The 16,744-nt window shown below is 36.5% G+C and overlaps 1 protein-coding gene across 3 annotated transcripts in view; it reads right to left on the bottom strand.

Moving 5' to 3' along the window:
• LOC6652939 (potassium voltage-gated channel protein Shaker) overlaps positions 1-16,744 on the bottom strand; it is a 118,352-nt gene that overhangs the window by 33,878 nt on the left and 67,730 nt on the right. Inside the window, exon 1 of one of the 3 annotated variants that reach the window (XM_023181335.2) lies at positions 5,754-5,968. The exons of 1 other annotated variant lie outside the window; for it this stretch is intronic. In XM_023181335.2, coding sequence (XP_023037103.1) covers positions 5,754-5,938 — 185 coding nt within the window. In that variant the 5' untranslated portion in view covers positions 5,939-5,968. Of the gene's footprint in view, positions 1-5,753; positions 5,969-16,744 lie in introns of those variants that run through there. One more of the 3 variants, XM_047011640.1, reaches the window with a different exon arrangement.

Raw genomic sequence — 16,744 nt, 5'->3', positions numbered from 1 at the left:
GGCCAAATTTATTTTCAATTTTTGGAAAACATATTTACATTTGATCAATTAGCAAACGATGTGCACAATTTATGGGTAAATTTGGTATAATTATATGCCATTAGGGGCGAGTTTCTGTCTCTCTCTCTCTCACTTTGCTAGGACTCTTCAGCTAGAACCAAACTCAAAGGCTGGTGGGAGTCATAAAAATTTTAGTGTCATGTTTTACGTTTGTAAACCACTCTCACTCTTACACACACACACACACACACACACACACACACACACACACATAGAAAGAGAAAGACAGAGTGAGCATAAGAGTGTAAGAGAAAGAGAGCGGGAGGAGAGTAACAGTTAGCGAACGAACGAACAAGCGAAAGGGAGAGACCGTTGGAAGGAAGACAGAAAGATGATTGCATTTTTGGTGCTGCTGCATACTTTTGGGCGCTCGCTTGTTAAGCTGGCCAAAAATTTATGGCTAACGATGGCCAAACAGCAGCACTCATCTCTCTCATAGCAAATAGGGTGACAAGAGGACCGAGACCCAGACCGAGAGGGAAAGAGAAGAGAGTGGGGGGAGAGTAGAGCTCCAAAGGCAAAGCTGCATAGCGCAAGCAGAGAGGAAAAGCCAATTGCTTCAGTCAAATAAAGAATTTAAATGCTTTTTACATTGCTGAAAATTTAATAAGACCACTTTTCTTCTACCTGTTAACTGAAATAGCATTGAAAATACGAAAATGCAGTGTGCTGCACTTTAATGGTTAACCATAATGCATTATTTTCATACTTATAATTTATGTTCATGAAATAATTTGGTGTTTTTTTTTTGGAAACTCCATTAAAATGAATGAACAAAAAGTACCAAAAACTATTATGAGTTAATGCAAAATTTTAGACAGTAGATTTTTTTAGATAGACCATCGAAAGCTTTCCTCAAAGTGCATTAGTTTATCTATGTATGTATGGGTATACGAGTTTCGGCCATAAAGGCAAATTAATGGAAAGCTTTGCCAAGCTCATGAGTTATTCTTATTGCCAAAAGCTAATTTTATAATATATGATCTATTGAAGTGTATATATATATGTATGTATTAGGTACTGGCTTTTTTGCTTGGAAACAGGCTGATGTTTTCCTAAAATCCGTTATCAGTTTTATCCTGAGACACATCTTTGAGCTAAACTTTTGTCAAAGTTCAATTAATGTCAGAATAGAAGTGAAAATCATAAGGTTAATGTTTGTTTTATATACTATTTAGCATTAGCTACTAATTGTTTGTTTTTACCAATTTGCATTCTAAAGTGGTAAACACTAGGATAAGAATGGAGTATGGGGCGTATGAGCTATATAATGACAATCAAGTTTGGGCCGCATACTTTTTTGCATCTCCTCCATGGAGATAAAGCCGCAATAACTAGAAATACAACTACAACTAGCGGTAGCCACAAGGAGAAAATGTGCAAAAAATGGTTGCCACATACATACATATATAATGAGAAAACATCGTGTGTACACACACACACACACCCAAAAAACTATGGCTTGGGGCTTTGGGGGATTTAGTTGGCCAAATTTGTGCAGGCACAGCAAAACAACGTGCAAAATTTATAGTTGAATTGCAGGCAAGTTTGGGTGTAGCTGTGTGTGTGTATTCACATGCATATATGTATTCTGCATTAAGGATTTGGCGCCAGCGATTGAGATACTATAAAGGATGTGCCTAAGGATAACTCTGAGCAGAAGAAACGAAGCCAAAGTCCAAGTCAAAGTGGTGGAGAAAGGAGCTATGCTCCAGAAGTAGGGAGTAGAAGTGGCAAGCTGTGCCGTTAGTCAAATTGCTTGTCACTTCCGGCCTCATGGCTAACTGAGTGCTTGCTCCTTCTTGTTGCCATCTGCTTGGCTCCTCTATCTCGTCACTCCATCTCCAATCTCTCTCTCTCTCTCTCTCCACCCTTTCGTTCTCTCTGTCGCTGTCACTTTGGGCGTGTGAAATATGACTGCCGAAGCTGCTGACGCCGGAGCTGTAGCCGTAGCCGCTGCTTAACTTGGCCTTCGATATTCTCATAACAATTGCATATTGATATTGGCCATGATTATGCAAGAGAAGAAGAAGTGGGGAAAAAAACTTGGCCAACTTTTCGTTTTCTGGTTTCCAAAAAAAAAGGAGCCAAAAAAATGGAAACCTCAAAAAAACAAAGTGAAACTGAAGCGAAAAACAGAAAGTGTTGACCCACATTAGTTTTGTTCTTCTGCCCCAAACTCGTAAATATATGAGATATATTCAATTTTATCAGTAGACAAGACCGTATAAAACAGTTAGCTATCTGCATTTATGATCATAATAATGTAAGTAAGTACATAAGTAATACATCAAATTGCGAATTAGATGTGTTGCCTTTTTCTATGCAATCATTTTTAAGTGTATCTTTCTTTTTAAGCGAACTTAAACTTGGTTTGGTCAATTTTGTATACAAATTTTTCTTCCACTTCTTCTGCCTGCCTGACTGATTATAAGTGTGTGTGTGTGTGTGCATGTGAGGATGTGTGTGCGACCAGGCTTATAACCTCAATTTGTAAAGTCTGCAGCAGAAAAAAGGAAAAACAAAAAGTTGAAGGAGGAGCAGAAAGACTAGTGCAGGGGGACCATCTGCCTTGTAGCTGCATTTAAATGTGTGTCATGATGTTAATTTGCAGCACCGTCGGCTACAACGACTACCACCAGCCTATGTGCAATGTCTTCCATCCAACCTTTTCCTCTCCTCTCCTCTCCGCTCCTCTTTACTCCAGACATACTCTCTCTCTCTTTCTCTCTCTCTCTCTGCCTCTTGTCTCTATCATTGTTTCGCAAACTAAGAACCGTGGCGTCACTTTGACTCCATTTTTGTAGGCCTTGTCGTCAGTTTGTCTGCATTTTGCTGACAGTTACAAGGCAGTTGGCAGGCATTTGGCAACTACAACTGCAACTGCGACAGCAGCAGCATCAACAACAACAACAACAAATCGACTTTTATTTTTTTGGCAGCATAAGAATCATTGTTTTACACTAAAAATCAATTGATAAAATTGCATAAATCTATACAAGAATATTTAACATTATTCAATGCACTTGTAAAATCTTCTTTTAAGTCAACACAATTAAGAGCAAGTAATAAAAAGCAATAAATTACAAGTGAACTTGAACAAAATATTAAAAAAAAATTACCCTGAAAAGTAGGCCACAATTTAAACAACTTTTTTTGTTGCACATAATTTATTTGGCAATGGATCAAAAGTTTAGTTCTTCTCATAGATCGAATTCCTGTAGCATATGCCTCTTATGAGATATGAGCATTTTGGAGGAAAGTTGCAGCAACAAGAATAGACAAGAAAAGCTTCGTTAAATACTTTGTCATTTGGAAGTTAAAGTACATCACTTGGCAATGGGAAAATTCAAAGGGAAAATACAAAAAGAAAATTCTCATGTATATGCAATTCTTGTTTTAAAATTGTATCTAATATAGTATTATTTAAAAGTTTTAGCTGAGGAGAATTCTAAAGCCAAAAAGAATTAGATTAAACTATATACGCTGAGAGAGTGAGAGCTAGAGAGAGAGAGAGTTAGAGCGAAGGGAAAAATAAATGGAATATAAGAGAGAAAGTGGAAAAATAACTGCCTACTGACACTAATGCAGCAAAAATTGAAGTAGAAGGGACGAGCAAGTGGCAACCGTCCTTGAGGGCTGCTGTGAATCCACACACACACACACACACATATAGGGAGAAATGCAAAGACATGTGAGCCGCTAGTCGGTATGGTAGAGTGTAAGTGAATGAGTGAGCAAGTCTCACATATGCCGCCGCTTAACCGTTGCCCGAAAGACAACACAATGACATTTTATTGTCCGTTTTCTCCATCTCAACCTTTATTCTTGTTTTTGTTTTTGTGTTCTCCTTCGTTCACTCTCTCTCTCTCTCTGTCTCTCTTCTTTTTGCTGTTTTGCTAAGTTTTACTTTTTATGGCCGCAAGAGTTTTGCAGTTGCAGCAGTTGTGTTCACTTTTCTTCCCTTCGCTCGTTTGCTCACTCGCTCTCTCTCTCTCTCTTTCTTTCTAGGTTTCTTTTCTGTCATTTTGGTTGCAATTTTTTTTTTTTTTTGGCAACTGCAGGGTGAAATGTGTAAATTGCTACTACATTTTGGGCATGTTTAATGTAATTACCAAAAGGCTTTCAATGCACAAACACATGAGCATAGAAGCCAAACACATCTACATACAAGCACCAACCAGCAAAACCAACCAACCAACACTCACATACATACATGCAAAGACACACATGGACCAACACATGCACACACACATTGAAATGTATCTTTTGGCATTCAGCCAAAAAAATATCATTCTATAAAATACGAGTTTAAGCCCAAGCAAAAGTCCAATAAAGAAACTTCCTCAACAGCAACAAAAATGAAAGAAAGACAGAAATGGCGCAGGCAGACGCCAGGCAGGCAGAGGCGGGCTTTGTCCTAGCAGTAAAAATATATAGCTATGTACATGTATGTATAAGCCAGCAATAGCAACAACTGAAATCCACTGCATACATTTTAGCGAAAGGTTGCTTCAACTCCTGCTCCTGCTCCTGCTCCGATGTTGCTGCCACTTTGGCGCTCTGCTACTTGAGCAAAATAACAATTTGGCTTTACCTCTTGCCTTTTTTTTGTTTCCACTCGTCCTCAAATGTACTTCTTGTTTCTTCTTTCAAGTGCAAAGCGAAGTGTTTAGTTGAGTTACCTATCTACATACACGTACAAACATACGTACCGACGTGGATAGACATGGCTTTTTTGTTGCAATGCAATGAAAATGTTACAATCTTGCCATTGCAGTTTCAAAGGTACGATTAATGTATTCAAAAAAGAATATAGATCACGCGTTCGCCATGTTGCACATTCCAAATCAACATCACTCATACGTCATGTTGGCGCATGGAATGTCTAACAAGAAAATCTGTTGTCGCTTTTGCTCATAACTCAAGTGCAAAAGTCTTTTGCTTAATATCACTCATACGTCATGTTGTCTGATATGTCCATACTTTTCAGACTTCATCACTCGAAGAAAATGTTATGAAAAATGTTTAAAAAAAATGTTGTGGAAGTAATGCAAGGCCTTCAATTGCCAAATAAGTTTGCTCAATCGCTCAGGCGTTCATATGAGTGAACTAGATGACATTCATTCAGTGATGTGGCATGAAGAGGAAATTGAATTTCAATTGTTGGCATATTATTACACTATATCGAGAGTTAAGCAAAACCATCTCAATACGAAGTCAAAGTGTAGAGACTATTCTAAGCACCTTAAACCCCTGAAAGCGAATAAAATTTTAATTTTATTGATGTATATTCCAAAAAAATGGAAAGAATTGTAATCAGATAGTAGCTGATTGTTGATTTTTAAACTGAAATACTTGCCAATTACCCAAGAATGTCGGGATAGTTTGTGTGTCAATTTTCTGCATTTGTGATGCCAAATCCAGATGAAGCAAATAATTACAAAACTATTCAATATATGTACATACATATATGTATTATTGGACCTTTTCGGAATATGTGTCCTGAACACAAAAGATAAAAATGGAACTATAGGTCGTATGGGTGACATTTGCTGTTAAATTACTATGCCAGTATGTGTTGGTATATATATATATATATATCTACATACATATGTATGTTTGTATATAGATATTTGATATTGATATATGAAATGTGTGTTTATTATTATTATTATTATTATTGTGTTTACCCGTATCCATCCAAGGAGTTGCGCTGTAATTGCTGTTGTTCCCTCAATTGTAGTTTTCTTTCGGCAATTTTCTTTTGCTCCTCCTTCTGTTCGAGTTGTTCCTTTTGGTGTTGCTGTTGTTGTTGCTGCTTTTTCCGATGCTGGCGATCCTCGCCAAGACCATAAAGGCCCGCAACGGCAGCCATGGCAACAGCTAATGTTGCTGCAGTTGCTGCTAAGGCTAAGGATGATGATGATGCACCACCTCCTTGTAATCCTTTGTCTTATTACTACTACTATTATTATTATTATTATTTTAATGATTGATTACAATTGTTGTTGTTGTGATTATGTTGTTGTTTTTTGTTTAATTTTTCTTCTTGTTTAATTGAAGAAGAAGAAGGTCACTTGATAATTGTTTGACACTTTTTCGTTTTGCACTTTAAGGCGGCAGCCAACTTGAATTGGTAAACTCATTTCTAAATATTCGCTTATTAATATTTTTCTTGTTGTTGTTGTTGTTGTTGTTATCGGAATAAATATCGTTAGTATCTTTGTTGTTGTTGTTGTTGTTGTTGCCTAATAATTACTGCATTTCATTTTACGAGCTAATTTTGTTTTCCCAGCTAAATATATAACTTTTCATCAAGATCATACTAAATGACAAACTTGCATTGGTCGTAGTCATTTCGAAATTAATTTAATTGAGTTATGACAATCGATTTACTTTAAATTTACCCACAATTCATTTCACTTTCATCGCCATGACAACAATTTCAATTAACGATGTTTCAAAAGAAATTTATGGAATGAAAGCCTCAAGCCTTAAGTATTATAATTTCCTCTCGTGTAACTGCTAGTAAAATATGTATTCCTTATACTTATTTCTGTGTCGTCTCCTTAATCTCATCTCATGAGAACATTGCCAATTGATAAGTAAACATTGAAAGAACAACGTCGTACTAAAAAAAAAATACAAATCCAATGATTCTAGCGGGAATGTGAAAACCTAATAAAATACTAACTTTAGTATCTTAAATGATTTCGCAAAGTCCTTCTTGGATAGGTAGATACGTACATACATATGTGGAGTAGAGTGAAAATACAGACGAATTTCATCAAAAGGTATATTGTGTACATATGTACATACATTTCTCTATTTGCCAAGGGTATGCGAATGACACCCATTGCTAGTAGAAGAAACCACGAAAATCGAAACCCAAGCGAATCGAATCAACAGCGAGAAAGACAAAGCAAACAAAATCAAAAAATACATATGTTCCATTCTACACACACACACACACAGACAGGAGGAGTAATGTGTATTGAGGGCTATTATCTATCATCAATGAAATCAAATATTATACTAATGTAGCAAATGTATGTACCGACTACATAAAGAGACAGAGAGAGAGAGAGCGACTTGTATCCTTTTTCCTGCTGTTTTCCTAACCTATCCTCTTCTATTATCATTAAAAGACAAATTTGAAAAAGTGCACTCTTAGGGTAACATTTAATAAGCCTCAGAACCTTTCTTTCCCATCCCACTCTCGTCTACAATGTTGCCATTGGCCATCGCCATTGGTAGTTTTGCTTCCGTGTCGAAATTAAGTTATTGTTAACTCGCCAAGGCAGGTGGATGAAGAATACGACAAAGAGTAGGATTAGGGCGGAATGCAAAGGGCTGGTGGTTGGTAGGGGGGTTTTTCTTTTTCGTTATTGATTTATGCGCCCTCACATCGCACACAGCAGAGCATGGCGCCGCATCACGTATACGATCCGTGTGCGGTTGCAGGTGGCTGTTGCTGGCATTGCACTAATCTCGCTGTTGTGGTGGCCATTAAGTGACAGTTGCTCGGCTGCTCTCTAGCTTAAAATGCAATGTCAAACACTTGTGTCACACACTTAATGTGCATGTGTGTGAGTGAGTGTGTGTGTGTATGTGAGTGAGTGTCTGGGTGTGTGTGCGCATTTGTTGATGTTTTAGGTTAGACGTTTGTTCATGTAAGCGCATTAACCAAAATGTGGCAAAAGGCAGTTAGAGACTGAGCGAGACATGGGGCTGGGGCGGGGGGCGGAGGGGGGCATGGGCCATAGGCCGCTTCAAGGTCAGGGCTAAAAGCGAAGGCCAAGTCCAATGGACATTCAATTAGATATGTCTTCACCTCACCCTCAATCGCTCTTTGGTTATGTATTTTTGTTGTGACTGATTAAAATTTGTTAATTTAAACAAAGGGAAATGTATAATTTCAAAGTTGACAAGCGAAGACGACTAACTATACACAAAATCGATAAAGAGTATTTTGATATCGGTGCCTAACCCCACCTTCGCTCTGTATCACCCCCGTCCATCCTTTTGCCTGTCATTTGGTATATTTGCAATTTCGATGTTCATCAACTTTAACATTTTGTGGTTTACTTAGATACAAGTGGATTTTTGTCCAAAATTTTTTGCTATTCAGCTCATTATTAAATTAGAATCAAGTAAATTGAATGCGAAATGTGTGGAAAGGAGAGCGAAATATATAAATTCGTGTGTGTGTGTGAGTGAGTGTTGAAGCATAAAATGCTCGCTGAAGCGCATCCAGGCAAACGCCACACACACACCCTCATCACACTTGCACACAAGTAAAGACACAACCACACACATTACCACATAACCACATATGTATATATATATGTATATACATCCACGTTTTATCCAGTTTTCCATCCTCCTACCTTCCCCTCAGCAAACCAGCTAACTCTCTGCCAATCCTCACTCCAGCATTTAATTGAGTTAAGCGCGCTAATTTAAAGCCAACAAGAAGATGGGGAATGGAAAGGGAATAGGAAAGGGAAAGGGAAAGGGGCCAGGTGCCAGATGGCAGGTCCTGTTTGAATGAGGGACATCCTTTTAACAATGTCCTCCCATTTTGGCCAGTTGGTCAGTTCGTTGAAAGGTGGTCAAGTGGTGTGAAAGCAAGAGACCAAGTGAAACGAAATCAAATTCAATTTCTTTCATTTCATTAAAAATTCAACAACATTTATTTGCCATTCAAAGGGCAGTTGAAAGTTTCGCAAAACATTTTGTACTTACATACACATACATACGTAAATACTTTCAGTCTTAAATTATTCACTAAAATTCCATGGTATACCATAATAGGGATAGCAATATTGTTTAGAGCTGCTCCAACACCAACACCAACACAAATGCAAAAGTAAACACTCCTTGGCCCACTAAACTAACTCTTCTTCCCAGAAGAGTCATAAACAACGACATTTTGTAAACTGGCTTGCTTTATCCACACAAAAATTATGATTTCATGAGCACCCCAGAGACAAAACTGAAACTGAAAAACTGGGCGTACAGCAGGGGGTGTGCCAAAAAACCAATATACAGAATACTGAAAGTTGCCCTTCCGAAAGGTGGTGAAGTATGAAAAGAGCCTGCAGAATTTTTTGGAACGATAAATATGTAAATAAAATGTGGAAAAGACTGCGAAAAGTGTCCACTCAACATTTAGTCAAATAGATCTTGATTGATTCAAAAGTGCGAGTGCGAGAGAGAAAGAGAAGGATAGAACTTCTTTAGTGGGCGTGACAGCGCCGAATACAGATGCAACTAAAATCTAAATGCAAAGCATTTACACTGTTACCCAGCCCAAAGCCAAATACAACAATTTTATCGATTTACTTAAATGACAGCAGGAAAATGCCAATGAATGATAGAGTCAGCTAGAAAGTGCGATAGAGATAGAGATAGACACAGGCAGAGACATAGAAAGACAGACAGAGAGGGATAGAGTAAAGGTGGAAGGGAGATGTTATGCGACGGGCGCGGCAATTGGCTAAGGGTTGGAGAAACGAGAATAAAAGGCTAGGGGCAACTACAACGAAAACAAATTTGATTTGACTGACAAGCGCCGACAAATATCAGAAAACTAGCCCGAACATATATGTACCTATATACATATACACATACATATACACGCATACATAGTGTCAGGTTAAATAGACCATCAGGCAGGCATTCATTCGGCCCAAAACTAAGAACTGACATGAGTAGACAAATGTGGGTATCATTTCATTTACCCAATTTAGGCTTTAGTTTATACGACTAATAACACAAACTCGACCACTCATTCTCTCTCTCTCTTTCCATCTATAATTAATTCGAACGATTAAAAAAAACGATTGAAATAAATAATGAGCGTGAGTGTGTGGCTAAAGATTGGTAAATCGGAGTGATTACTCCACTTGTATTTCAGAGTTGAATAACTTTTTGGGCATTAAAAACTTTGGTAAAACTTAGCTTTAAGTATTAGTTTAAGGTGCTTAATTTATGCTGTCGATTGTGTGACACCCTTCGCAAGGATAAATTTACATAAATCAATTAATATATTATAGTAAACTTGTCTCATTAATAAGCACATCGAGTCAGTGTGTGTGTGTGTGTGTGTGTGTGTTAGCCAAGATATTAGCTTAGATTAGGTTAATTTGCTCCTTTTGTTTTTTTTTGGCAGATTAAATATGGTTGTTTATTGTTGATTTGTAGTTGCAATTTGTGTGCCCTTCTCATATCTCCACTGAGAAAATGAATTTGTTTGTGTAGTCTGGATATGATGCCATTTAAATTTTCATTCAATGTTAAAAGTTTAATAGGAAAATTACAATTTTCCATATTGGTCAGACATTAACTGTTTAAAATTGCAAGAGTAAATATAAAATACAAATTAAATATGTATGTATGTATTTATTGTTATGTATTCGTATATTCATACAATTCCCTTCTTTTTCTATCCCCGCCCGCTCTTTGAAAACTTTGTTGATCAAATTGAAACCAAATATGAAATGCAAATACAGGTGGAATACAAATTAAACTACAAATATAAATGGAACAAATGAAATTCGTATAAACAATAGGTACGAACCATTTGCACAAACTGCATATTTCAATTTCTATTGGACCCCCTAGCTCTTTCACCCACTCCCACACTCTCTCTCTCACTCTCTCTCGCCTTTTCCCAAGGCTTTGGTTAATGAATAAGCGGGCAAACTCCCGCCCACAAACAAACCACTGAAAGCATGCTATGGTTTTTTTTCATCTTCTCTCTCTCTCTCGCTCTCTCTCTCTCTCTCTCTATCACTTTCCTACTGCTACTGGTGTTGTTGTTGTTTGGTTTCTGCTTTATTCCTAAACTCCACACTTTTGCTTCTAATTTCACAATATTATTGTTGTTGTTATTCTTGTTGTGTGTGCTGTGGTGTGGGTGGGTGGGTTTCATTATTTTCTGTGTGTGTGTTATTTTTGGCTTTGCCTAATACCATTAAAACTTTTTTTTTCTTGTTTTTGCCTCCTCCTTTTTATGTCTAACAGACTAAAACCGACAGCAACAGCAACTACTACTACAACTGGAGCAATAACTACCGCAATGAGGACGAGCAGCAGCAGCAACACGATGCATACACTATAGTTAGCTAAACGGATGAGAGGAGCGAACGGAACGAAATGAAACGGCTAAAATAACCCCTTCGAGCGGTGAGAAGGGGCCAGCTAAGTGGGGTGGTAGGCGTGGCTGGAGGTGGAGCAAAACAATTAAGAACTGCCAAGCCAGAGCGATTCGACTTTGTTGTTACCCAATGCGTTTTAGCTGGCCAAAAGCAGGTAAGTGATGGCCTCGGTTCTTGATCTTTCGATCCCCCCTTTCACCCACTATTCCCTCTCTTTAATCTTGAAAAGGCTCCAAGTGAATCTGTCTTTGAAATGTATCTTCAATTATACCTTCATCCTCATTTAGTTTGAACACAAAAAAGAAAGAAAAAACATCATTGAACACAATCAATGCATTTCCTAAAGTGATTTCATTTCTAAGCAATTTAAATCATTTTCAAAGCTAGGGACACTCAACTCAAGGTAAACAAAGTTGAAGCAATGGCTCAAAAAAAATTTGGTTTTGTCCATTTCCAGATTATCTTGGAACAGGGTATTCTAAAATCATTACATCGAAGCAGAATAATTTTCTTTCTATGCAGTAGTCAAGGTATGCAGTAAAGTATTTACAACCGAAGAGAAGAGGGTGGTTTTCACCTTTGAGGGCATGACTTTTAACAATTATTATTAAAAAAAAAAGAAGCAAAACATAAAATAGACTATCAAGTTTATTGACTCTGACTTTGGAAGTTTTTTCTATTGTTTCACTAGAAATACTTTTGTGGTTGATTTAAGTTAAGTAGTTAGTAGTTAAAAGCTTAATTTCGATATATTTAAATTAAGTTTGTCAAAAGTAATTTTAAAAGATTGGCTATTCAATTACTATGGCAATCAACTGCAATCTCATATACACGAAAATTGGTAAAAGAAGACAATTTTCATATTTGTGTAGATCCCAGTCGGTTATATTCAAAGCCGAAACTATTCATAGCTTTTTTATTTAATGTGTTTACAACAATGAGAAAATATTTGAAATTGCTTTGTATTTTTTAAGTAGTTAACTTATCTCAGGACGTAAAATATTTCATCAATTTCGCTTTGAGTTTCGCTCCCTGTCTGTTACTGTCATTCCTTACGGTGCCTCGTGGTCTATGCCAGAGTTCGTAATCATTAATATTTATATACCCTTAAATACCTACTAATAGCAAAAAAAAGAAAAAACAAAAAAGAGAGAAAAAAATGAACCAGGAAAAAACGGGTAACAATGTTGCTAGTTATTAACATTTATAGTTTCGTGTCGAGGCGAGTCCCCAGTCGGTTTCTCCTACCCCGTTTTCCATTGCTTCCTCTAACTCTGTCTCTCTCTCTCGATCTTTCTGTCTCTTTCTCTCTCTGTGACTGGAACTGAAAAATTTGTAAACTGACAGCTCACAAAAGTTGCTCTAACTGTCTGACTATCTGACTATATGGCATATGTACGTATATATATATATATGAGGGACTGAAACACGGCCTAGGAAGGACCTTCTTCTCGAACCCCATATTTCTTCTCCTGTTTTAGTTGTCTTTTCTTTTGTTGTTGCTGTTGGTCGTTCATTTTGCACGTGACTTTCAAACTTCGATTTGTTTGGTGCTTCTTTTGTTTGGTACCCCAAGCATTTAATGAACTTTCTGCACACACACATATGTATGTACATACATATGTACTATATTTGTATATGTATGTATATATGAATGAGGTTTTTGTGGTTCCTAAAACCAACAACAAATCAGGGGCAAAAAAAAGGCGGAAGTGGAAAAGCAAAGAACCGCATGGCGACACTTTAAGTCCCCCAAATCGATGTTGGTTAGACCAAAAAAAAAATGTTCTTCTATTAACCCAAAACGGGAAAATTTAATTAGGCTAAGTGCTATGAAAATCAATGAGCATGAGGTTGGATGTTTCCTGCTTAACACGGCAAATAATTGTCAATGAAAGAGAGAGAGAGAAAGTGTCAAAAGAAGAAATGAAGTTCAGGTATCAGATTTTTTAATTGAAATCCAAAATAAAATAACAAAGAATAAAATAAATCATTTAATACAATTACTAAGCAAATTTATAACAACATGCAAATTCGATTATTTGAAAAAGGAATGCATTTTTAACACAATAACACAAGTTTACTGATCCCAACGATAAACAAAGACAATTTGATTTTGTAATAGAGTTTTTTTAATGCATAAAGGAAAAGCTATTGCCAAATAATTTATTCACTTTTCTCCATTAACCAAAGCAAAGAAAATCTACGGAAATGCATAAATTTTGACTTAATACAACAAAATGTTCTCTATGCTCTTACACAAGGAAGAAGAGTATGGCAGAATGTTGTTTAAGAAAATAAAATATGTATAGGTATGCGTTTACATGTATGTGTGTGTATGTATGTATGTATGCATGAGTAGGAAATTGCAATAACCTTTGTAAGGAGGTAAGAAAATGCTTCACCTGTTTTAAAGACTTGGCGCAAACTTCAGAAATTTTTATGACTCACATACATACACGTACCTACATATGAATGTATATGTATACTACTCACACAGGCATACAGTCACACATACATACACATACTTGCAAACATGCGTACATACATAAACATAAAGTTTACTTTGGTTTGACATTCGCGTATTTTGTTTTGTTTTTATGTTAATTTTTTATCGCTCATTTTTATTTGGATAAAACTCTTAGTCCCTCTCCCTCGCTCACTGGCTTTTTCTCTCTCACTCTCTCTCTCTCTCTCTTTGTCTATCTCTCTGTTGCTCCTTGTTTCGTTTTTTTTTCTCTCTCTCTCTGTTTCTGTCATTTGTGTCATTTGAATTAATTTTATTTAATTTGTGTGGTTTTGGTATTGTTTTTTTTTTTCTTTGCTGCTGTTATTATTTTTTCGTTTGTTTATTTATTTTTGCTTAATTTAATGTTTAGGTGGTAAACGGTGGTTGGGGTGGGGTTGAGTTGTTGGCAAAGCGCAGGAAAAAACAAAAAAAAATAAAAGGAACCACAGAAATGACAAAATCATTTAAGAGAGCAAATTACATTCGGAATGGTTTGAAATAAACTGAAAATGTGCGAAAATTTGTTAAATTTGCTAAACTAAATAGGCAATATTTGTGAATGATTTATTATCTAATTAGGCAATTATGGAAATTGACATAGCTAGATACATATAGATTTCTATATACTATTTGTCGGAATCGCAATTGATATCTCTATGCGAATCTTTAGTCTCGCAAATATTTAAATTTTCTATTTTCAATGCCAAAACAAGTTAAAACGTAAATCGATTGTTTGAAATGACAAGTCTTTAATTCCATTACTATTATGTTTCAATTACTTAAATTGTATTCAACGCCAAGAGGAAGGAGGAGTTTCCATTTTCCAAAAGTTTTAATTTTACTTTTGGTTAGTTTTAGCTTCAACTTCTCTCTTCTAACGCTTGTGTTTAGGCAATCAATTGATGCATGGAAAACATTGTTTAAACGAATTGAAGTGAATTAGAGTTCCATGTACTAGTTGTACTTAACTTTTACTCAGGAAGCAAGGATATGTATGTCAGGTGCAGCTGCAGATGAAAGATTGAAAACGGAGTAAAGTTTAACTAGGTGGAGAGTTTCTATTCAATTTGACCCAATCTTTTATGCCGACTGCATAATTAAAACGCAACCGATCCAATTGACTGACCCAAAACCCCTCTAGGCAAACCCCGTCCGGCTTTTCTCTTTTGTCGTTTTCAATTCTCATTATTTGCTGTGTTCTCGGAAAGTATCCTGCATTCGGGTATATCAGAATCATTTACATAGTTATAAACAGAAGATTCTACTCTGCCTTTCTGCATTCCCCATGAATATGAAAAGCAATTTGAAGTAAATTTAATTTTATGTTGAGTGCAGGGTATTTTGATTTCGACAACTTTACTTGTTACTCTTTTCAATTCAAATGCGGAATCGATTTCAAAATGCCAACAGAAATTTTATTTAAGCATTAATGAAATTTAATCCTCAAACCCCTTAAGAAAGAAGAACAAAAAAAACAAACAAACAAACAGATGAAAAAAAAAGGAAACCAAAAAAAAAACTAGAAAAATAAAATTTAAGTGTGTGCGCTCAGCACCCGCTCTTTTTGCCTTTCTCCCTCTCTCTTTATCACTAATAACCCCCTTTTAGCACTCCTGATTTTCTCCATCCAGTCCGCACCTTCAAATGGGCCTTGGCTTTGTCCCCCTTGTTAAATTCTTTTCTTTTCTTTTTGCGATTTTCTGCTTGAGTTGGCAAAGCATTTGAAGCGATAGAGCAAAAACTGGGATTTGGATGGATAGAAGAAAGTAAGCAAGAATGGATAGAAGTATAGATGGATGGTTGGATGGCAGGATGTTCAAGTTGTGACAATTGAAAGAGATTTGAAACCTGTTTTTTTTTTTTTTTTGGGGGGGGGGGGTGTAAGTGGCCAAAAATATTTTCACAATTGAAATGACAATTTCAGTTCCTCTACAGATTTGGCATGGCATGTGGAGTTTTCCCATGAATACTTTTTCCAAGACATTCGTTCATTGTTTAAAATGTGATTTGTGATAAAACTCTTTTACGTTTTCATTTGTCTATATAAATAAAAGAATTGTTTTACTTTAAAATGAAATTCATAGGCAAGCAGTTATAGCTCTATCGTTCTAGTTATGTATAATTTTAACGAATTCTTACTGTCAGTCAGGCTAACTGAAATATCTCAAACCAATTTATAAACATTCCATAAATACAATTTCGATATGAAGATAAAAAATTTAATGAGTTAATGCTTAAATTGCAAAGTCTTTTACTTAGAAGTAGCGGATTAAGGTCTTTATTTCGAAGGGGAAATCCATTTTGGATATAAAAAATTAACCAGGATCCGAGGTTCCCTTCTGATCGGATTTACCCAAGTTTCTATTTATAGCGGTTAGGGTATGAAACACGTCTGTGTAATTTAAACAGTCTCCGGGGTTTAGCTATAAGTTTTTGCTATTTTTCCGTTGACGCGTCTTTGCTAGGTTTTGCTTGTTACTTTATTTTGTTCCTTTTCTTTTTTTGGGATCCCACGGATTTGGCTTTTAGTTGTTAACCTCACTACCCCCCTCTCTCTTTCACTCTTTCCATCTCTCTCGCGCTCTCTCTCTTTCTGTCTTGTATCACTTGCCACATATCCTTTTGCCTATATACATACGTATTTTCTCTACGCTATTGTCGACAACAATTGCTGCAAGCTGCTGTTGCTATTGCTGCAGCTCTTGTTGGCGGCATCTTTTGAAGTTGCTTCGCATTTTTTATTATTTATCTTTTTTCGTTGCCTTTTTATCCTACTGTGCTTACAAGTGGATGAAAATGTTTGACACGGAAGAAGCAGCAGCACGAGAAACAAACTGCACGTCCATTGGATACATGTGTGCCTGTCTGTCTATATGTGTGTGTGTGTGTGTGTGTGTGTGTGGCTGATTGCGTGTAAGTGTGTGTGTTTGTATGTGCGTCGCTTCTTCCGTTTCCGCTTTTCTGCAGCTGACGGTGCTGCTGCTCGTGTCTTGTTTTTGGCATTTTG

The sequence above is a fragment of the Drosophila willistoni genome (genome assembly GCF_018902025.1).
Source record: "Drosophila willistoni isolate 14030-0811.24 chromosome XL unlocalized genomic scaffold, UCI_dwil_1.1 Seg142, whole genome shotgun sequence".
In the NCBI taxonomy this organism is placed as follows: domain Eukaryota; kingdom Metazoa; phylum Arthropoda; class Insecta; order Diptera; family Drosophilidae; genus Drosophila; species Drosophila willistoni.
The sequence above is the reverse complement of the archived record's forward strand: the minus strand, read 5'-3'. Positions and strand labels throughout refer to the sequence as shown.